General features: G+C 42.4%; 1 protein-coding gene across 1 annotated transcript; it reads left to right on the top strand.

The window, feature by feature from the left end:
• The first annotated feature begins 1,708 nt into the window (after positions 1-1,708).
• On the top strand, positions 1,709-13,675 carry LGALSL (galectin like). The gene is made up of 5 exons (XM_030196146.1): positions 1,709-1,846; positions 2,194-2,265; positions 2,375-2,463; positions 2,895-3,072; positions 12,682-13,675. Exons 1-5 carry the CDS (start codon positions 1,814-1,816, stop codon positions 12,823-12,825), a joined length of 516 nt encoding a protein of 171 aa, XP_030052006.1. The 5' UTR covers positions 1,709-1,813; the 3' UTR covers positions 12,826-13,675.
• Positions 13,676-24,271: the final 10,596 nt, after the last annotated feature.

Genomic DNA, 24,271 nt, shown 5'->3' with positions numbered 1-24,271 from the left:
AAGAAGGTAATGGACCCGAACACTCATCGAGTCCAGGTTTAGAAGCAGCGCTCGCTCGGACAGCCTTAGTCTGACTTTTGCTGCTGTTTTGATGCAAAAGGGTGGGGGAATTCTTGCCCGCACTCCCCCCCCCCCTTCTCTCTGTAACATGATAGAAAATGTCTGAGAGCTCAGTGGATCGACTGAGGTCTTATTGCAACCAGAGTAAAATGTGCAGCGAGCAAAGCAATGGAGATTAGCAGCAGACGTTGCATCAAGGTAAGTAAAGTCTTTATGGAGCTCCCTGCTGCTATGGTAGATCATTGACAGGAGGGTACCAAGAACAGTCCGTCACCCGCAGCGTTTCATTTCGAGCGGCAGCATTAGTAGAGCCGCCAGAGAGCCACGTGTGCGCGTCTCTTGCCAGGCTCTGCCGCTAGCTCAGCGCTGATCATAGGACCCGGAGACCAGCTTAGGCCTTGCAGGCTACCATCTGCTCCTCCCTGAGCTGGGCATCGGCCATTCACCGGCGCCTGGAGACAGCACATGGAGACCGCCTGACCCAATATCGCTGGGCCTGAGCTCTGGCCCGATCCCGACCTATAACTTTTCCATTTCCCTCTCGCACCCTGTCATATTTGCCCTCTCCAGGCCCAACCATCTGTTTTCTCAATCTCCATTGCTTGCTTCTCACACCTGCCCTACCGCCCTTCGACCCCCACATAACCTGCCATTTTCATAACTGCCCATCCTTCCATTAACTTGCCAGTTTCATATCTGCTAGTCTCACACCTGCCTATCTTTTCCTTCCCCCTACTTGCTAGTTTCCTAGCTGACCCTCTCCCTCTTTACCTGCCAGATCATAGCTGCCCCTTCCTCTCCTTCCATTACCTGCCAGTCTCATAATTGCCTTCCCTTCCTCTCTCCTTATTCCCCTCTCCCACACCTGCTCTCCCCTTTTCTACCTACCTTCCCGTCCACTACACTGCCTGCCAGTCTCACATTTGTGACCTGCCCCTTCCTCCCTTTCCTATCCCACTATCACTTTCTCAATTGCCTGACAGTCTCACGCCTGCCTTTCCCTCCTCAATACCCCTTTCCCCTTGCCAGTGTCATACCTACCCTATTCTCCCCCTCTCATTTATTTATTAGGATGTATTTACTGCCTTTTTGAAGGAATTCACTCAAGGCGTGTTCAATAAGAATAAATCAAACATGAGCAAAGACAATTACAGCAGTAAAAACATTCAAATAATACAAAGTGTGGCACAGTATACTACTTACAATGCTAACACAATAGCAATATAACATTTTAATTAACAGTATGGTATAAGCAAAGAAGGAACATATAGAATAGGTAAGAGAGCCTTCCGGTCAATCTCACACCTGGTCTCCTCTCCTTTATCCCCCCCTCCTCCCCATTGCCTGCCAGTCTCATACCTGGTCTCCCGTCCCTTCTCACCCCCCCCCCCCCATTGTTTGCCAGTCTGTCACCTGTGACCTGCCCTTTCCTCTTTTCTCCCCCAGTACCTGACAAGCTCATCTGACCCTCCCTCCCTCCCTTATCCCTTTTCTCCATTGCCTACCAGTCGCACACCTGGCCTCCCCCGCCCCTCCTCTTTCTCTTACCTGATAGCCTCACTCCTCCCCCATTACCTACCAGTCTTACCCTCCTGCACCTTCTTCCCCTGCCAGTGGGTCCTGCCGGCTCACTCCTCCTCCCTTCTTCCCTCCCCTCTGGTAGCCCTAGACCTGCTCTCCCCTCCCCGTCAGTCTCCTCCTCCAGCAGCTAATCCATCGCCGCTTCCGTCACCGTTCGGCACTCTTCAGCAAGATGGCGGGATCGCTGGTGGAGAGCGACAGGCCGGTGAGTGGCGCGGCGGGGGCAATGCCCGGCTCCTGGGATGGGTAGAGAGGATCCGGCGCGCGCCTCTGACCTCTGCACCGGCGGCGCGAGCGCATTGTGCCCTCGGCGGAGGACCCGATGGGCTCGGGGGTGCAGAGAGGGTTGCCCGATTCCCTCTGATCCTGATTTAAAGCCCTCATCTTCCCTAGGGCATATGCCCCAGCTGCGATCAGCCTTCCAGCAGTGCCGATCCAGAGCCTGGCCACACTGCCTGCCCCTGTTCCTGAGCAGCGAAATCGTGTAACAGGTTCAAATGAATTAACATCATCATGGGCTGTCTTTTTTTTTTTTCTTCTCCTCTTCTATAGAAAATAGGCGGCGACCATTTGAACAGTTCTTTAGGATCTCCAGTGCAAGCAGAAGTGTTTTTCCCACGCCTGGTAAATAGTTGTCATTTTCTGGCCTACAGCAATGAAGTTGTGATTTTTTTTTTCTTTTTGTGTCTGGGAGTGTCGGGTGCTATCTAATGCCTATGCCCTCTCTTTTCAGACTGTACCTTTTTGCGGTCATATAAAAGGAGGTCTGAGGCCGGGGAAGAAGATCTTGGTGATGGGCATCGTGGACCTCAACCCTGAGAGGTAACCTAGTTTTTTGTGATTGCTGTTTGAAGGGATTCTGCATCTAGCCTCGTCTGCTTTTTTCCCCAGCTAAGGAGGAGCCCTAACTAAATGTTTGGTTTCCCATGAAAATAATTTGCAGGGACTGGTCAGATCATTGCCAATGTGTGTGCTTTTTTTTTTTTAAAGACATCTAAATATAGAGCACTCATTTCTCCTTCAGATCCCGAGAGGAATGTGGCTTTTAAATAGTCTGGGCCATTTTTCCAAACATTTGATTCAGTACAAAGAGAAAAAACCCTGGAAGTATTTTTAAGGATAAAGCCTTTTTATTGATGGTGATGTCTTTACAGTGCCTACTTTATGCATAGGAAACTAGATTTGTAAGCCAGAGCTGCATAACAGCGGTATTTGTGTGCTTTTTTTTAAATTTGCTACCATGTGTGTTACAGTTTTGACATCCGTCTGACTTGTGGGGAATCAGAAGATCCTCCTGCAGATGTGGCTATGGAACTGAAAGTTGTGTTTACAGAGAAGCAGTTTCTCAGGAACGCTTGTGTATCTGGTGAATGGGGTGACGCAGAATCGACTATTGCATACTTTCCATTTATCCCTGATCAACCATTTAGGGTAAGTGAGCTCTCGGAGTACATGCCAGAATTCATATTTGTCCAGCAGATACTTCATTGAATATTACTCCGGGGTTAAGGTGTTGAGAGTTTTATTTTACTTGCAAGCGTGACTACAATCCAAAATCTATTTGATTTTTATTAAATGTACTCTGGTCTTTGTCCCTGCCTCTTTGTTGAGGACAAGCATTTGTCCTGTATTGCAGCTGCCTGTTTGTCTACCTTAACTGGATTGTAAGCTCTAACAGATACCAGGGACCATTCATTATGGGGGTAGTGTATGTTTGATGTTGAGTGTGCAGAACAGCATCTTGCATGCTCAATTAAGTAGTTAAAAATTGCTCGGGGATATATGTGCATAAATGTAAGACTCAAAAAAACATAGTGCCTACTTTTATACGAAATATACATATGGGGCAATTCTGTAAGCTGGCACCTATAGGTACATACCACTTACGCAGGTCAAATACACCATTAATTGACAGACAGCTATGGGGCCTGCCATCAAAAGTGGCCTGTGCTAGTTTGAACGTGTGAAATTTGCATGCGCTAGGCCATTTTTTTTACCGCAGCTGGGGAAAAGGCCTTTTATTAGTGAGGCAGTAAATGGTTGTGCATTAATATTGAAAGTAGCGTGCGGCTATTTACTGCCTGAGCCCTTACTGCCACCCATTGACTTGGCAGAAAGGGCTCATGCACGACTCGTGCGTTAATCAGACTGCATGCACCAATGTGGCTTCACTGCCGATCACCGCCAGGAACGCCTCCTGTGGTAGAAAATAGAAAAATATTTTCTACCATGGGAAACAGTGTGTGCCAACTTTGGAATTACTGCCAAGTGCCTGTTCTACTTCTGAGGTATTGTTGATTTGGCATACACTACTCACGTGTTAGCCCTACCATTGCTTAGTAAAAGGGCCCTTATGTGTGCTAGACACTATTCTATAAGGTAGCACCTAAGTGCAAGGGGGGCATAATGTGGGCGGGCGGGCCACGGGCATGGCTGCTAGTTCAGTGTTTCCCAAGTCGGTCCTGGAGTAGTATCCCCTTGCCAGTCAGGTTTTCAGGGTATCCACAATCCACAATAAATTTGGAAGCAGTAGATCTGAAAAAAACTCCAAAATGTTTAATTTATTCACTACTAAAATAATAAATACAGATAAATAATAATAAATGTAAATATAAAATAATACATATTATAAAATAATAAATAATATAAAAATAATAAATACATAAATAATTAAAAACCCAATACGGTCATGTTTTGCACTCTCAAAGGGCTGCGTCAGGGGCTTGGAACAGAACTGTCAATGAGCATACAAAAACATGTTAGTATAAATGATAAAATCAAAACGTATCATAAAAAAAAGAAAAATAAAGACTAAACATAAATAATTGTTAACCATTCATAATAGTAAAGTACACACTAAATAATATTGTGATATGCAATATTATTTAGTGTGTAATTTACTATTTATTCAGAGATCTTCAACAAGTTTCTAATTTCTCTTTTGTTTTCAGTAGTTTATAACCAGTAGGTGAAGCGTTCTGTCAACACCACTGGGGATATATTAAGATATATTTATTTAAGGCATAGCACGCATATGGATGGTGAACAATTATTTGTGTTTTTACTTATGGCCTTCTAAACATTTTTGTATGTATCTACCTTTTGATTTTGTTATTTATACTAATGTGTTTTTGTATGTTCATTGACAGTTCTGTTCCAAGCCCGTGACACCCCTTTTATAGGACGAAACATGGCTGTCGGGCTTTTAATTATTTATGTATTTATTATTTTAGTGGTGAATAAATTGGAGGGTTTTTTTTTTTTAGATCTACTGCTTCTTTTTTTCCATGCTGGGTCTTGTAGATCGATTGCCTATTTGTTTTCTTGTTACCCACAATAAATATGCATAAAATTGATTTGCATACACTGCCTCCATTGTATGCAAATCTCTTTCATGCAGGTTCATTGTGTATATCCTGAAAACCTGACTGGCAAGGGGGTACTCCAGAACTGACTTGGGAAACAATGTCCTAGCTACTCCAAATTACATACCCCACTTGGCACACCTAGGCGTGCCAACTTACACTTGTCATTGACATGGTGTAAGAGAGTGCGTCTAAACACGGGTGTGGCAACGATGACTTAGGCTAGTATCCTATACTGGAATCTTGGCACCAAGAAGCTGTTATAGACTTGGCACTAAGTGTACAGCATCGGAACACCTAGACTGAGGCGCTGATTTATAGAATTGTCTCGGTAAGCCTTCCCAGGCACACAGAATATGTGGAACATGGGGGGCAGGATTGGCACTTGGATGTATGTTAGAAAATACAGGCAGATGGCACCAGCTCCTACTGATGCATACTCCTGCCTGTGAATGGGTCTAACGTTGTGTGGGAGCATATAGGACCCCTTTTACCAAGCTGCGGGAAAAGGAGGCCTTCTGCAGGCGACGGCACATGTTTTTGACGTGCGTCAAGGCCCCCTTTTACCACAGTGGGTAAAAGGTAGGTCTCTCTGTTTTCAGGATGTGAATCACTTGTCGCCTGGCCATTTCGGGGGGGGGGGGGGGGGGGGGAGGAGCCACTGAGGTGGCGGTAAAGGCTCCCGCAGCACTGCCCGATTACCACCGGGTACACACCGGCACTACAAAAATATTTTTGTAGCGCCAGATATGACAGTGCTGTGGGGGTGGAAACTACCGCTGGGCTGCAGCAGTAGCCCGGTGGTACTTCCTTTTTAGGCCGCTTTTTAAAAGGGGCCCATAGTTTATAAAGGCACAGGGATGCATACACTTCCTTCAGAAAACAGACACAATCCCCTGGATTCTATGTATAGTTCTTCGAGTTGTGCATGCAAATTTGGGCACACATCCAACTTGTGCTTGAAACTTAATTGAATAACAAGCCAATCATTGCTAATAATTGGACAGTAACAAGCAATTAGCACTAATTGGCAATAATTAGAATTTACACACACATCTTTTTAGGCACAATTTACAAACAGGTGTGCGTAAGTTCTAGTGCATGGACTCAGAAGGGGATGTGACTATAAGAGGGGCATGGGCAGGTCATAGTAACATAGTAGATGACGGCAGAAAAAGACCTGCATGGTCCATCCAGTCTGCCCAACAAGATAAACTCATGTATACCTTACCTTGATTTGTACTTGCCTTTTTCAGGGCACAGACCGTACAAGTCTGCCCAGCAGTATTTCCCGCCTCCCAACCACCAGTAGTCAGTGGCATTCCTAAAATTTATGCACATTGTTATAGAATTAGGGGGAATTCACGCCTAATTTACATGTGGGGATTTACAGCAGGTTTTCATTGATGTAAACAGTCACATCTACTACTACTACTACTACTTAGCATTTCTATAGCGCTGCCAGGGTTACGCAGCGCTGTACAAGTTTAACATGGGGAAGGACAGTCCCTGCTCAAGAGAGCTTACAATCTAAAGGTTACAAACTATGTAGTCAGTGTAGGTAACATGAATAGGGAGGGTGATTAGGCGCCAAAAGCAAGCACTATTCTTTAAACCACACCTAACTGTAAGCATAGTTTATTGAATAGCACTAAGCGCTATTTTGTTCTTTTTTTAGTCGTCTTTTATAGAACCTAGTTCAATATGTGCATCTATGTGCCTTCCCTGCTTATGTACCCTATTACAAAATGATCCTCTACGGGGAAGTGGGGGGGGGGGGGGGGGGGGGACAACTAGGCACCTCCATTTAGGTGCTCCAAAGAAGGGCGGTGGAAGCTTATTCTGTAATGTGCCCCGATTCCGTTTTACAATACTAGCGGAATCTGGTAACAGTGGGGTCGATATTCAGCATGACTTAACCGGCCAGAAACTGTTCCTGGCCAGTTAAATCACCTGCTCGTGGCTAACCAGTTCTTTTCAGTGGCACTTAACCGGTAAGCGCCGCTGAAAGCTGGTTAGCGCCTAACTGAAAAATGGCTGTTTTGGGGGCGGAGTTTGCACTTGGCCGGTTAAATGCTGAATATCACACAGGTCATGGCCCAGCATTAAATTTCCAGGTTTAGTGCCGGCAGCGATCAGCAAAACACTGATCACCGCCAGTTGAATATTGGGCCCAATGTGCCTAACATTTACGTGGCCGCAGTAACTAGCATGGAAATGCAGCACGGATGCACATAACTTGAAGTATTTTGTAAGTTACATGCAGAAGTGGGAGATCTATCCATGTCCTACCCTCCCTTACATTTATGCGCTATAGGGGAAATTCTCTATATGGCGCCCAGAAAATCTGCGCAGAAAACATTTCTGCCTAAGCATATTCTATAAGGGGCGCCTATGTTTAGGAGTGGAACATAGAATACGCTTAATTGATATCCTAGCGCCTAAAGCTACGCACCTCCATTTACACCAATGAAAACGTAGCGTAAATCCTGGCGTGTAGATTTAGGCGCATTGGGCCATGTTCTATAACAGCGCGTGTAAATTTTGTAACACCCATGAAATGCCCATTCCCCTCCCATAACCACACCCCTTTTTGCCTGTGCACATTAGAATTTAGTTGCAGTGTGTCCCAGAATATTCTTAGCAAGTTATGCACATAAATTCTAATTAGTGCCAATTAGTGCTCATTATTGCTTGTTTAGTGCTGTTAACAATGCTGATTGGCTTGTTAAGCCAATTAAGCTACACACAATGTTACAGAATATGCTTGGATTTCGGTGGGGAACGCTAGGCGCAGTATATAGAATCTAGGGGGTTGTACAGAATAGTGCTTAGGCCTCCTGCACTTTCATAGGTAAGTGCACACGTATTCACATAAGTGCTGGTATTTAATATATTTATGTGCACAATGTGTCACTAGCACAGAAAGGATTGGGAATTAGACCAGGCAAACCAGAAGCAAACGAGGAGACTTCAAACAATGATAAACAGTTCATTGATGAAAACTGACACAGTACCGTGTTTCGGCTGTTAGCCTGCTTCAGGTGTCTTTATATAAAATACATAAAAACATCAATTGGTCAGTGAACGCTGGTAGAATGAGATGAAGAAATAAGGAGATGAAGAAATACAGTCTTTAAAAAGACCTTCTTGTAAAAAATCCGTAGATCCTGAGTGTGGTGAGGTGTTGCATACTCAGCATCTATGGATTTTTTTTACAAAAAGGTCTTTTTAAAGACCATATTTCTTCATCTCATTGTACCAGTGTTTACTGACCAATTGATGTTATGTTATATTTTATATAAAGTTTCCTGAAGCAGGATAGCAGCCGAAACACAGTACTGTGTCAGTTTTTATCAATAAACTGTTTATCATCGTTTGAAGTCTCCTCGTTTGCTTCTGGTTTGCCTGGTCTATTTTCTCACTCCTTTCTGTGCTAATGTTATTTTGTTGTGGGATCTCGGCGTTGCTCTGCCCCGGCAGACCCTCACCGAATCTTTGACTTGGAACCAGACCACGGCTTATAGAATGTGTCCACATGGCATTGTGTACATTTGATATAGGAAGTGCTGACATCAAAGGATCAAGTGACATTGTGATGATAAGAATAATTCATGACTCATTCCACTATCAGAGTGAGGTGTAGAACACAAATTGATTAATTGGTACAAGGTAATAAGTACAACTTATACTATTCAAAAACATTTGTCTACCAGTGGGCAAGGTCAAGCTTGTGAGCTAGCTTCCGCATCTGGAAGATAGTGAGCCCAGTTTGCATGTTGAAGTCAGTGCAGTACCAACACAACCCCAACCTTGAGGAATTAGGAAGGAGAGGTAGCTGGGCAGGTGCAGGACTCGATACATGAAAGATCATGTGAGCCCATAGCCAGGGAAGGATCTAATTCAGCTGAATGTAATTTAGTAGTCATGTATCTCCCTCAATTGCTCCAAGCTCTTTCATATTCTTCCTGTCTCATAATTGTTTACCATCCTGTTAGATAGTGACTTTAACTTTCTCTTCGGCTGGCTTCACTGCGACTGATGGCGTAAAAAATGCCATACCATGCTACAGATTAGAGTTGTGTTCAGCAATACTATGTAGTGTTAATATGGATGTAGTACTGTCGTCAAACAAAATTCAGCCTAGAATTGGTGGTCATTTATTTATTTGTTGCAAATTTTATCATCCATCACCAGTGGTTGCATTACATTTATGTGTTGCAAACTGTGCAGAATTCAGCAGCTTGATTTGCTTGTAAGTTGTGTGAAAAGGGAGCACATCTCACCAGAGGTTTGTCTATTGGTTTATAAACTATTTAATAACCCTGGAACTGCTCCTGATTATTTTTATAGGTTGCTTGCACCTTATCGGCCAGTGAAGTTTGTTTTCTTTTTTCCCTAACGATATTAATCCATTGAGGGTTCCTTTGTTGAAGGTGGCAAAACAGCGATGGTATTTGCTGGTGCAGGCTCAAGGTTGGAGAATTTTGTTCCAGCAGTACTGTGTGCAGAGGATAATGTAAAGATATTTTGAAAACAGTTAAAGTTTTTTTTTTTTTTTTTTTACTGAATGACGCTTTTGTGGGTTGTTAGTATGCTTTAATTGATGTCATTGATTTAAATGTTTATTGTATGCTTGTGTGTAGTAAGTCTGATTTTTTTGTGTGTTTGCATGTTCTTGTGTACACTGCACTCAGTGGTCATCAATCAATTTTGCAGTCTATCCCTCCATTTACAAAGCTGCGTTAGTGGCTGCTGGTGCAGTAATGCTGACACGGGTGTCTGCATTGCCACACGGCAGCCGCTAGTGCAGCTTTGTAAACAGGAGGGTATGTTTTTAAAGTAATAAGTAAAAATAATAAAAATAAGACATAAAACATATTAGGAACAAAAACAATATACATTATATTATGAACAAACAAAAACTCCAACACACCAGATAATACATCATATATCCATATTGTGTGAGGTAATGGAGTCCCAATTATTCTGTATTAAAAATTAAGGCTAATGAGGTCCTTTTACTAAAGTGCATTAAAGCACTTACCCCCCCCCCCCCCGCCCCCCCGGATTCTGTAGATGGCAAGTAAAGTTGTGTGTGCCACTCAGCGTGTGTAGCCAAATTGCTTGACAACTCAATCAGCACCAATAATCGCTAATTAGGATTTTCACACAGATCGTATTCTATAATCTGCATGTAAATTTGTGGGGGCATGGTTAGGGGCATTTTGGGGGCGTTCCAGAATTTTACGCGTGTAAATATAGAATTCAGCCAAACCGTGCCTAATTTAGATGTCAGAATTTACACCTGCTTTTAGCAGGCATAATTGCCAGCACCTAAAGTTAGGTGTGGTTTATGCCCTAAGCGCTGTTCTATAAAGGACGCATGCCCTTTATAGACAGCGCTCAGCACGTAAAATGTTCGGTGCCGATTATTAGGCACCACGTAAAGAATTTACTCCTTAGCATGCACTGTTATCACACGAACGTGGTAACTGTTACTGCAGTGGCTTGACAGTGCACGCTAATTTTTGTATTAAGGGGTCCTTTTACCAAGCTGCAGGAAAAAGGACCTTGCATTAGTGGGTGGGGAGGCATTTTTCCCGCATACCAGGGCCGTTTTAAAAGCCCCTTTGTAAAAGGGTCCCTAAACCCCCAGATTCTGTAAATGGCACATAAATTTATCTACACAAAATTGCACGCTGTTCTGAGATGCACATGCAACCAATTGGCTAACAAGTCAATTAGCACCAATAATTGGCAACAATTTGGATTTGCACACATATCTCGCTACACGCTATTCTTTAAAGATCCGCACACGACTCAAAAGGGTGTGTGGCTATGGGAGGGACATGGGCTGGTCAGAGGCAGTCACTAAAGATGCATGCAGTGTTACTGAATGTTGGGTATCCGCACCTAATGTATGCACCAGGATTCACACCAGGTTTCAGTTGGTGTAAATTCTCGCACACAAAGTTTGGAGCAGAAATCAGCACTAATCCCTGGATTCTATGTAGCGCAACCTAAATTATGCATTCAGATCCGGTCATATTCTGGATTTGCGCACGCAATTTAATTACTTAACAAACCAATCAAAGCGTCTTTCCTTTATTAATCAAATTACACTGGCTTCCCATCAAAGCATGAATCACCTTCAAATTATATACCTTTATCTTTCAAATACTAAATGGACAACTCCAGACTATATGGTGCCATTAATAAACTTACTTCAAAGAAACACTGAATATAAGGCAAGAAACTATCTTGGACTACACCTCCCAAATTGCAAAAAACTGATCTACAAAACTGTCCACTCTGCAGTCTTCACTTACCTAGGAACCAAATGGTGGAACTCCTTACCACCCAAAATAAGAAATATACAAGAATATACTAGATTCCGCAAAATCCTCAAATCGTTCCTATTCAAACAGACCCTCACAAAGAACAACCATATCTCAAACAATTAGGGGGTTGTTTACTAAAGCTTAGCTCGAGTTATCTGCAGCAGGGCCCATACCAATAAAATGGATCCTACTGCAGTTAACACGAGCTTAGCTTTAGTAAACAGGGGGGTTAATTATTACCTGAATTGGTTATTACTGTATTTACCATTAACTTTCTCTTTGCTTCATGTACAATTTCTCATTCATAATAGGATTTTCCAAATGTTAAACATCCATAGCTATCCCAGTATGTTTATGATACTGTATTATAATATTGGATTCTTACAACAAATTATTTTCTTATGCACTTTGTTATGTATCCTATACTGTTTATTGTAAGCCACATTGAACTCAAACTTGTTTGGGATAATGTGGGATATAAATGTCTTAACTAAATAAATAATTAGTACTGATAATTGCCACTTAAGCAATTATTGACACTAATTGACATTAATTAGAAATTACACTCACAGATTGCTAGGTGTATTCTGTAAAGTGGTGAGTGTAAATTCTAATGTGCTCTGCCAAAAAGGGGCGTGGAATGGGCAGACCGTGGGTGTTCTGAAAATCTTCCTGCTCCACGTCAAACTTAGGCCCCGTCATTTATACCACGTTTTAATTGGCGTAAATGGACGCGCCTAGAGTTAAGCGCAGGCACGGACCGCTAGACGTATTCTATAAACCGCGCCTAAACCTAGGCGTGTTTTACAGAGTACACCTATGCGGAAATATTTTCCATATCGATTTTTTTTCAGGCACCATATATAGAATCTAGTCCTAAGCACTATTCTATGAAACAGTACGCAACTCGGAGCGACGTTTATAGAATAGCGCTCCGTCCAGATTTTTTTTTCAGTGTCATTTACTGAATCTAGTCCCAAGTGCATGCTTTGCCTGAGTGTACTTATGGCCTCCTCAAAAGGAGGTGCTAAGTGCATCCATGCAGTAAAGTACATTTCTGTGCAGTAACTGCAGAGGACGTGCAGCACACGCCTCAAACAATTACTGTACAGCCTTTGCATGTACTGTGCATTAACAGTTACTGCGCATTAATTTTTGCTGCTAAAGTGCGATAAATGCAAAACTTTCTGTACTTTAGTAAGTGGTTTCTACGGTTATTTAAAATGTAGTTTTTATGTTTGTGTCACTTTCAAATACCTTTTACAAGGGCTCAGTAAACGATTTCATGTTATAATTATATGTCATATCGGATTTATTTACGTTTTCTGCAGGTTGAAATACTTTGTGAGCACCCACGGTTTCGAGTCTTTGTGGATGGACATCAGCTTTTTGATTTCTACCATCGTGTCGAAACATTAGCGGCAATTGATACAATAAAAATAAATGGAGACCTGCAGCTTACTAAGCTTGGTTGACGTTGCTGTATCTCCAGGATGAAATGTGATTCAGGTGCCATTGCTTACTTAGAGAAGGAATAACAGCTGGGTCTGGACACGCTACGGTACTTTCTCTCTCTTTTCTAAGACTAAAATTCATGAATTGAACTTTGAAGAACACTCTTGAGTCATTTTTCTTCAAAACAAAATGGTGAGCTCAAAAATGGCTACCATTGGAATCATTTCTATTGCTAAGCCAATCTGACGGAGCTATTAATCGGCTTCCGAGATGCAGAAGTTCTGAAAGTGCTAAAATCAACTTCCGAACAAATAAGACATTTGTGTGCAGCCAAGACGGAGTAGGGTGGCACACATAGGGCCTGCTTCACAAAGGACATTTGTGAAAAATCTTCATTGAATATGGCCCATAATCTATATTTTAGTCAGGGTATTTGCATAGGATGTAGATTGTCAAAGTTTTTGCACAATGTATTCTTCTTGCAACTTTTAAAGCTTAATAGTTTATTTATTTATATTCATTTTATGGATTTTTAGAGCAACAAGCAATGTTATTATTAAGAAGCTACAATCTGTAAGAATTCTGAATGTATAAAATGTCTCGGGTTGTATAGGTAAAACAGACCGCTTCCTCTTGAAGTATATCCTATCTTCCTGAATAGTTAAGTAATTCTCTATGTAGTAAAGGTTTTGTTTGTATCAAGGATGGATTCTTGTTCAAAAATGTTCATTTGGTGCTTTGTATTAATTATTTTTAAATGATGATGCACAAGTGTGGAAATGAGGCTGCCATTTTTTTAATTTGTTAAGGATGTAGGCCCAATGTTTCAATACAAAAATATATTCTTGAAAAATAAAAAGTCTAGAAAAATATAATTTTGTGCACAGGTTTGTTTTGGTTTGCTCTCCCCGCCATGCCTCACTTTCCAACTTTTAGCGTTCAAGCTTGTGGGGTGTATAGTAATTGGTATATAGTTATTTCTACTGATTGACTTTTATTAGTCATAAGCAATAGCTTCTGGGCACAACTTGAACACACCGACAATTGGGAATTCAGATAGAAACCCAAGGATTTTAGCCCAGGTCTTTGGAATTCTGAATAACGCGCCAGAGAGGTTCAAGTATTGTGTGTCAGACAGAGCTGCTGAGAGACAGAACCGTGCCCAGGGCAAGTGTCCCCCCCCCGCCCCCCAACTTGGGCCGCAAACCGCTACCCCTCTTATCTTCCTGCATCTGCTCTTCCCTCAGTCTGTCACTCTCCTGCTCCTGTGTGCCAGGTTTCACCCGGGTCTCAACACACAGGAGCAGGAGAGAGACGGACCGAGGGAGCAGAACCTTCTGGCACCAGGTCCCCCTTGGAGGCTGGGCCTGGGGAATCTTGCCCCCTCTCTCTGCGGCCCTGGTTCTTTATGTTTGGCATACTTCAGACAGAAGCAGTGCTCCAACAGTGTCCTTTGAAGATCTGACCCCCCTGAAGGCGACATTCAGCCAAAACATCGATATTTAGTTGATGACAAAAGAATTTTTACCAGCCTTTTAAAGATAAGTACATGGGGCTAGATTCAGTAAATAGTGCCTAACAAAATTGGTGCTGCAAAAACCCGCTTATGCAGTATTCTGTATCTATGCCTAAAGTTTGATGCAGTTTGTAGAATAATGCTTAAGCGTTGTGGTCATGCGTAAAATTAGACGCCACCATTTGCACTAATGAAAACATAATGCAAATGCCTGTGCCTAAATTTACATGTGGAGCACCTTTATTTGTAATTACGTGTGTAATTCAAAACCACGCCCTCCATTCCACCCCAATACGCCCATGACCATCTCCTTTTTCGGCACCTGGCCATTTAAATTGTTTGCCCTGGGGTAACCAGACATTTGGAGTAGCATTTAACCAGATAGTGTTGCTAAAAATGCCCGGTTACCGTCAAAGTCAAAACCGGCTATTATGGGAGCATTCCAGGGGTGGAGCTGGCACTTAACCGGCTAAGATAACTGCATAAATAAGACCCCATAAAATGTAGTCCTGTCTTTATACAGGACTTCATAGCTGATTAAGTGCCAAATATCACATTTAACCAGCTATATTTTTGCTGGCTTCATATACCCAGAAATTCAATGCCAGAGCCCAGACATGGCCTGAATATCAGGCCCATAGAATGTCTTACATAAAGTACATAAGTATTGCCATACTGGGACAGACCGAAGGTCCATCAAACCCAGCATCCTGTTTCCAACAGGTACCTGGCAAGATCCCAAAACAATACAATATATTTTATGCTGCTTATTCTAGAAATAAGCAGTGGCCTTTCCTCAAGTCCATTTTAATAATGGTCTATGGACTTTTCCTTTAGGAAGCCATCCAAACCTTTTTAAAACTCTGCTAAGCTAACCGCTTTTACTACTTTCTGGCAATGAATTCCAGAGTTTAATTACACATATAGATCAGTGAAGCTTCTACTTTAATGTATTTTGAATTGTGTGGTTTTTTAACATAGCAGAATGTGAAAAATGCAGAATAGCAAATCCTTTACAGCTTTGGGGGATTAGCAACTTAACTTATTCGAGTGCAGGTATGCTAAAGCCTGCAGGAGTTCTGCAGACCAACACAAGCTCACTTTTGGATAGTAGACACAAGAAAGTAAAGCAAAAGTGATTGATGTTATCTGCTATCAAATCCTATATTACGTTATTAAATATGGTTGAAGTAATTTTAGTTTTGTGGTTCCTGAGCAAGTAGCCATTTCGAAATATCCCTCTTAGTTTTCCTTGCAGCTGAAAGTTTGCCCTTTCAGAATTGGCAGAAATAGCTGGATATGTTCACTGATTTACAAATGTAAAACCTTCTGCAGAGAAATAGCTTAGAGCTATTTCAGGTTTGTGAAGTAGTCTACCTATGTTCTGTTTATTATTTATCACTTAACCATCATTGTGCTTTATTGTTATCATAAGAAATGTAGAAACGCAGCATACTTTATATTGGAGGGGGGGGGGGGGAGGCATGAGCTAGGAGAAGCATTGGCTCAGGGTGCCAAAAACCTGCCTCACCGGCTCAGCCTCTACAACAGCAACAGTGTGGTTTACTGTCACCACTGTGCTTTCATCTCTGCATGGCCACCAAGTTTAAACCTGGGATGGTGCCAGTGGCCAAGCATGGGGGAGAGCATAGCACTGAGAGCAAAGCGACATTCTCTCACCATTGTGAAACAGCAGGTGGAGGCAATGCTTTTAGGGGAGGTGGGGTGGGGATTGCGCCAATTGCAGCAGGGACAGGGAGGTGCCAATGCAGATGATGGGAACATCAGAGCAAAAGTTGGCTCAGTGCTACAACTCCTTGAGCCAGCACAGAAGGAAGGAGAATAAAGACAGACAATACAAATGGCCCTACTTTTACAAGTGCTGAACTATTCGGTGGTGGATGTGTGGAACCGCCTCCCAGTGGAGGTGGTGGAGACAAGGACTGTGCCTGAATTTGAGAAAGTGTGGGACAGGCATGTGGGATCTCTTAGGGAAAGGAAGAGATAGTGATTGTAGTGGATGGGCAGACTGGATGGGCCATTTGGCTGTTATCTGTAGTCATGTTTCTTCTATTATTTAAGGGAACTTTCTTTATCTGATTTCCTAAAGTACATGCATTGTACCATTTGGTCTTACATTTTAAGTAGTCTTCAAGAAATGCAAATACACTACACGTAATGACAAGAAACCCATATGAAACTAATATCACATGTTATTTGTTGACATCTGAATATGTTTTCCAGATGGGCTTTGAAATAGCTTATGATGTATTGTTCATGGAGCCAAATTGTGCTTTGTGTGAACAGGAAAAAGATCTCTTCCATTTTTTCATAATGCAGTCATGGGACAGAAGTAGGATGCTTGAACTGTAGTTTCCTTGTGTAATTGGACTCAGATACAGGCGAGATTCCACGCTTCTCCACAGCGTGCTCCAAAGGGACGAAAAAAGATATATTGGAATTGTCCTTTCCTCTGAAGTGGTGATTGCACATCTATATGAGTGGAGCAGCCGCTTAGTGATTAGTGCAGTGGACTTTGATCTTGGGGAACTGAGTTCGATTTCCACTGCAGCTCCTTGTGACTCTGGGCAAGTCACTTAACCCCCCCCCCCCCCCCCCCCCATTGCCCCTGGTACAAAATAAGTATCTGAATATATGTAAACTGCTTTGAATGTAGTTGCAAAAACCTCAGAAAGGCAGTATATCAAGTCCCATTTCCCTTTCCCCATATAATAATTTGTACCTCAGGTTCTTTGGCTGGCTGACTGTCAGGAACTGAACCAGAACTGAAGAAGGCGCTAGAATGCTTGAATGCTTGTCATCCTACACTGCGCTTTACATATGAACAAGATCTTTACAGTATGTCTTTTCTTGACGTATTAATTACTAAGAATAACAAGAAACTGGAGACTACAGTGTTTCGCAAATCAACTGACAGAAATACATTTTTAGAGTATAGCAGCTGTCATCCGCAGAAACTGAAAGACAGCTTACCTATATCCCAGTTTCTACGTTACAGACGCATATGTTCCAGTGAGATAGAATTTAAAGAGAAATCGAAAATTCTAAGGAGACGTTTACATGAGAGAGGTTATCCAATGAAGGTAATTAAGAGTGCATACAGAAGAGCGAAATACAACAACCGTGAATATCTTCTCCTTCCCAGACAAAAAGAGATAGATGAGGGAAAAGATAATGTCACCTGTGTATTGAAATACACAAGTGAAGCAACCCAGTTTTCTAAGATATTGAAGAAAAACTGGCATATAATTCAGACTCTGCCAGAACTACAGAACACTAATTTGAGACTGGCGTATAGCCGAGGCAGGAACCTTAAAGAGATTCTGGCACCGGCCATTCTTAGAAAACCTTACATATCAGATTCCCAGATAGTGGGACATAGAAGTTGTGGACAATGCAACATGTGTGATATAATGATTAACACGAAGGGGTTTATAGATCCGAGGACGAAGAAACTTCACATCCTTCATCAAAATACTACATGTAGCTCAGAATGGGTGGTTTATGCCATCGTATGCCCTTGCCAGAAAGTGTATGTGGGACAAACATCACGGAAATTCACTATTAGACTCACAGAACATAAGAGCAACATTAACACACAAAAGAAGACCGCTCCTTTAGCCATGCATTGCATCGAATTTAATCACACTTTTGACGCGCTTAAATGTGTCATCTTACAACAAATTAAGTGGGATATACAAGGAGGCGACAGAAGATTGGTCCTCCTACAACAGGAGCAGAGATGGATATACCGTCTACACTCTTTACAACCGGACGGTTTAAACATTAGAATTGAATGGAGTCAGTTCTTTTGATCAGTTCCGTCTTAGAGTGGCTGTTGTAAATGTGTGAGGTACAGACACTTGATCTGAGGGGGAGAAGTTTTACGGAAGTTAGCCCCGCCCAGCAGGAAGATGGGCGGAGCCCAAACATAGCGTCTGATGTCATCCATTATAAATATCGACGCCATCTTGAAAAGTTCACATTGAGAAAAGCGAAAAGCCGATTGAAGTAAGAAGCATGAAGTTGAGGTTGGAGGCGATACTGTTCGCACTAAAGAGCGCCAAATATATGATTTATGTGTTATATTTTTCGATAGACACAGCTGATTGACCCACGGACCCTGAGGAAGAAGGCGAAACTTGGGCTGAGTCGGGCCGTGGATTGGGTTCAGACGACTGTGTTCCGGTTTACTGCTTAAGAGAGTTTCAGCAGTGAAGCTAAGTAACCATCAATCTAAGTTGTTTTGAAAAATAGGAAACAGAAGTGGGTTACTTAAACAGGGGTTTTTTAGCCAGTGATGATCGGGCGGTGCTCCCTTACGTTGTTTTACAACACAAGGAGCGCACGCCGGGATTGAGGCTTTTCCCCTATAAATTTAAACATACATTTGACGCGAGATATATTATATAGGAGTCTTCATTTAGATGATTGTTGATTGTTTTGACTGCCTATAGCTCCAATATTGATTAGTAGTGACTGTCAGGAAGGACAGAGTCACTGGCCATGGAGTGGAGGGGAGGGGAGAATTGCTGGACATGGATGGGTTGGGAGGGCAGGGCAGAAGGGAATCGCTGGATATCGATGGTATGGGAGGCGAGGGGAGAATCGTGGTTCACTTAAAAACATAATCGCCATTAGATGATAGCCTTGCTACGCCGGTTTCATTTTTTTTTTTTGAGAAACGAGCCTTTTTTGCTTGTATTAAATAAGGGTAATTCTGTACTGGATACGCATATTTATAATGTACAAAACACTAGCACTTTTGCACATGCACACTTGTAAAAAACCTAAGAATAGAGGCCATAAATATATTCTTTAATCCACTCAGGTGTAGCTCCAACCAGCAATGGAAAAAAGGAATTATTCAGAAAAAAAAAAACGTAAGCCTTTTCTATAAATCATAAAAATGTGACTAAAAATGATAATGGTGCTCTAGGGGCTCTTCTGTAACAGCACACGTAAATGGTATAGCAAGGGAGGGGGACATAAGCATCGACGGAGCATGGCCAATGCTCCCACTTGTATGTGCAGCTTAGAGAATACTAAGTTATTCACATTTCTGCTGCAGTTACCTGATCGCAGTTATGCCAGGTCTATGGCTGGTATAACTGCAGAAAACCAAAAAAGCGGGAGACGGAAGAAGGCTCAGCAAACAATGGGATTTAAAAGTGTAAAACAGAGCTTTAATTCATATATCCTATAATATAATCCTTTCTTATTACAGTGTAAAAGACTCTTCTTTTGCTGCTGTTACAAGACTCGACTCGGCACCCTATTTTGGTTTAGACTGCCTGCCTCAGGAGTCTTGAAACTGTTGGTTCAGTAAGTAGAAACAAAAACCGTTACAAATAGTCTCCCGCCTTTTGGTTTTCTGGTTGCTTTCTCCATGGGCTTCCTGTATTCAGCCACTATATTGGTGTAATTGCAGACATATAAATGTAAGGCACTGATACCAACTTACACTAGAACTGTATAATGGAATCGGCTCTCACCACGTGACACCAGGGCACCTAAATGGAAACATCCATGTACAGAATTGCACCCATTGTGTTTTTAGGAAAGTCTTATGGAAGAATTTTTTTTTTGTCCATCTTGGTGCAAAGCATGCTGGCAGTTTTGTACCCGTGGACACGGTAACCAGTTTTCAAAACAAACCAATGTCGCATGATTTTTAGGTTTGTTCAGTGCTGGTTCTGTGTGTGGTTATTTAAGGGTCCTTTTACTAAGCTGCAGTAAAAGGGGGCATGTGTTAGCTGTCTTTTTTTTTCCCCCAAAAGAAATGGCCATGTTGTAAGTGATCCACTTATTGTGCGGCCATTTTGGGGGGAGCACTTACTGCCACCCATTGAGGTACCGGTAAGGGCTCCCACGCTAACCCAGCGGTAACAGGACAGCACACGGCGCTGCCTGATTACTGCCAGGTAAGCACCAGCACTACAAAAATATTTTTGTAATGCCAGAAACAGTGCACGCTAGGGCTAGCCTGGTAGCCTGGCAGCAGTTCTGGAATGGCGAGCGGGAAGCCCGCAGTGAGCTTACTGCCGCTTAGTAAAAGAGCACCTTAGTTATTTATTAAGATTTATTAAACTTAGAAAAATGTAGGCAGATAAAGACCATATGGCCTTTCCTGTCTGCCCATCCATGCCATTTACTCTGTCACTCCCTTACAGATCCTATGCACTTGTCCCAAGCTCTCTTGAATTCAGATAGTGTTTTTGTCTCCACCACTTCCACCGGGTATTAGCTGCCTTTGTGGAGAGACTGAACAAAGGCAGTGTGCAATAGATGTAACCTGACATAAACAAGTGGAGGAGTAGCCTAGTGGCTAGTGCAGCGGACTTGGAGCCTGGGGAACTGAGTTCAATTCCCACTGCAGCTCCTCATGACTCTGGGCAAGTCACTTAACCCTCCATTGCCCCTGGTACAAAATAAACACCTGAATATATGTAAACTGCTTTGAATGTAGTTGCAAAAACCTCAGAAAGGCAGTATAACAAGTCCAATTTCCCTTTCCCTATTTGAGATTCTACATGGAATGTTGCTACTATTGGAGATTCTAGATGGAATGTTGAGATTCTGTTGCTACTATTTGAGATTCTTCATGGAATGTTAATGTTGCTATTCCACTAGCAACATTCCATGTAGAAGCCTGCCCCTGCAGATCAGCAATGCGTCTGCGCAGGCTTCTGTTTCTGTGAGTCTGACATCCTGCACGTACGTGCAGGATGTCAGACTCACAGAAACAGAAGCCTGCGCGGCCGCATTGCTGATCTGCAAGGGTAGGCTTCTACATGGAACATTGCTAGTGGAGGAGTAGCCTAGTGGTTAGTGCACTGGACTCTGATTCTGGGGAACTGAGTTCAATTCCCACTGCAGCTCCTTGTGACTCTGGGCAATATATGTAAACCACTTTGAATGTAGTTGCAAAATACCACAGAAAGGCAGTATATCAAGTCCCCTTTCCCTTACATTGTGTTAATAACATGACTATAGTAAAATGACCACATGTCAATGTAATACATAGAAATTAGTAAACTAAATTTATAATATTAACAATAGTTTAATGCCGTGTCAGTAATGTACACATTAAAAACAGCCCATACAACAGACATCTGTTAGTCTCAGCTTGTAACACATTGACGGTCTAAGGATGGGGCTGCAGACAAGGGAAGAACTCTTACAGGCTTCCTATTGCACACATTTCATGAGCGGCTGGTGCAAATAGTCTAGTATGTAATCACACTACATGAAATTTTAATCTGGAATTATAAGAGCCTAGCTGTGTTATTACATTTTAGTATTCTGTTTAGTAAATATACTTATAAAAGGGATTTACCTTGGAAAAACAAACTTACATGTTTGGCTCCCCAGCTATGGGATATAATAGAGGCAAGTGCAGCAGGCAAGACTTGGCACCTTGTTCAATGAAGTACAAGTAAACATGCATGAACTACAAGGGATTATCGGATTTGCTGAATTGAAGCAGCTTTTTACTTAAAAGGTATTGACTCAGATGACTGAGGGGCAGCTTGAGACCTCCAACTGGTCACACATTGCAGACCTCATTCTTCCAGTTTTCTGACCCCCATGTCTTTTTCTTTTTTTAGTAAGGAATGTTACAATTAGAAAAGGTACAGAGAAGGGCAACGAAAATGATAAAGGGGATGGGACGACATCCCTGTGAGGAAAGGCTGAAGTGGCTAGGACTCTTCAGCTTGGAGAAAAGACTGCTGAGGGGAGATACGATAGAGGTCTATAAAATAATGAGTGGAGTGGAACGGGTAGACGTGAATCGCTTGTTTACTCTTTCCAAAAACAGTAAGAGTAGGGGGCACACAATGAAGCTAGAAACTAGGAAATTTAAAACAAATCAGAGGAAATATTTCTTCACTCAATGTGTAATTAAACTCTGGAATTCATTGCCAGAGAATGTAGTAAAAGCAGTTAACTTAGCGGGGTTTTAAAAAGGTTTGGCTGGTTTCCTAAAGGAAAAGTCCATAGACCATTATTTCTAGGATAAGCAGCTTAAAATTATTGTACTGTTTTGGGATCTTGCCAGGTACTTGTGACCTGGGTTTGCCACTGTTGGAAACAAGATGCTGGGCTTGATGGACCTTCGGTCTGTCCCAGTATGGCAATACTTATGTACTTATGTAACCCTTATGTATATGGTTTTGTCATCTCATATCTTTTTCTGTGTATATCTCACCCTTTTTAGACAGTCTCTAATGTGTTCCCCTGCTCTATTCCTCCCCAACTTACAACTTTGTTCTTTCTTCTAATAACCAATTTATATATATATGTCTTGATTCAACCAAAATATTTTTGACCTCTGAAGGGCCTACTGTAGAATTTTGCTATCTAATTTTTTATATTTTATTTTTCTATGGAATTACAAGAAAACTCACAAACAAAAACACTTGTAGAGAAAATAGGGTGAACAGTCAGCACATTTTACAAAAAGACAAATCATCAAGAAAATGAAAACATTAATGACTATCACCTTCTCTTTTTTAACTTTTTATTTGTGAAATTTCAAAAATATATACAAAATAAAATTTTGAAAAGAACATGAGAATGAGCACACAATGTTATAGGAAACATCCTTATAAATCAAAGAAAAGAAAAAGAACCAGGGGCCCTTTTACTAATGTGCGTAGGAGCCTACATGTGTACAATGCACATCAAAATTGGACCTACCCCCTGGCTACCATGTGCCCTGGGCGGCAGGGGCATAGCTACCCCGTAGATTTGGCCCTGGCCCCCACGTCGCCAACCCTTTTGACCCCCCTCCCGCTGCCAACCCTCCCCCGCTGGACATCAGACTCACAGAAACAGAAGCCTTGCTTGCAGATCAGCAACGCGGCTGCACCAGAGGAGAGGACTTCGGCTGGCGGGGGTTGGGGACACCCACCAGCAAAGGTACCCAAAGGTGATGGTGGGGGAGGGCTGGCGGCGGCGGGAGGGGGGGTTGACATGGGGGGTCAAAGGTGGTGGTGGCGGCGGCGGCGCCAGGGGGGGGCTAAAATGTGCTACCTCACCTTGGGCTCTGGACCCCCCTCCCGCCGAAGTCTGGCTATGTCCCTGCTGGGCGGTAATTCCATTTTTGATACGTGTCCAAAACACGTGGTAGAAATTTTCTACCACGTGGTGCTTACCTGGCAGTAATCAGCAGTGTACGCGCGCTGACGATTACTACCTGGTTAACACGTGACACCTTACCGCTAAGTCAATGGGTGGCAGTAAGGTCTCATGCTGAAAATGATTGCGTGCTGGTTTTAATTTTGACGCATATCCATTTTTGGCCACAAAAAGGCCTTTTTTGCAGGCGCGCTGAAAATTGGACCTGCGCACGTCCAAAACATGCGCCTACACCAGCGCAGACCATTTTTCAGTGCACCTTAGTAGAAGGGCCCCTTTATTTCCCATCTGAAAGTCCACCACTACAATAGGGGAAGCGGAGTATACTATAAACTAAAATGTATTCTAAGAAAAAAAAAAGGGAAAGGAAAAGAGGACTAACCACCAATCCTTCCGTCAATCACTTCATTCAGGGCATAATAACGGAACTCAGAACACAAAGCCAAACCCCACTAGCCCACCCTAGATATCCCAACAGGAAGCTTATCAGCAAGAACAAAAGCCAATTGTGAAGACTCAAAGAATACATATTTCATACTTTAAACTTGACCACACATCTACAAGGGTACTTCAACAGGAAAGTAGCTCTTATCTGAAGTACTTTAGGATGCAATAAGAAAAACTGTTGTCTTTTCTTTTGCGTGAATCTAGCCACGTCAGGATAAATTCAAATTTTCAAATCATAAAAGGGAAATTCTCTTTGAGGAAAAAAACAGTCTCATAATTTTATCTCTATCTAAATCAGAAGTCAATGCCACTAGTATCAGCATGCTTGGAAAAGCTTG

This window comes from Microcaecilia unicolor, chromosome 3 (assembly GCF_901765095.1).
Source record: "Microcaecilia unicolor chromosome 3, aMicUni1.1, whole genome shotgun sequence".
Classification (NCBI taxonomy): Eukaryota; Metazoa; Chordata; class Amphibia; order Gymnophiona; family Siphonopidae; genus Microcaecilia; species Microcaecilia unicolor.
This window is presented reverse-complemented; position numbering and strand designations above follow the sequence as displayed.

What these genes read in the sequence shown, in the direction of transcription:
- LGALSL (XM_030196146.1), top strand. Translation starts at nt 1,814, where the DNA reads ATGGCGGGATCGCTGGTGGAGAGCGACAGGCCG. An exon ending in AAGTGTTTTTCCCACGCCTG is followed by an intron (nt 2,266 to 2,374) that starts GTAAATAGTTGT and finishes CTCTCTTTTCAG; the next exon opens with ACTGTACCTTTTTGCGGTCA. An exon ending in GTGGACCTCAACCCTGAGAG is followed by an intron (nt 2,464 to 2,894) that starts GTAACCTAGTTT and finishes TGTGTGTTACAG; the next exon opens with TTTTGACATCCGTCTGACTT.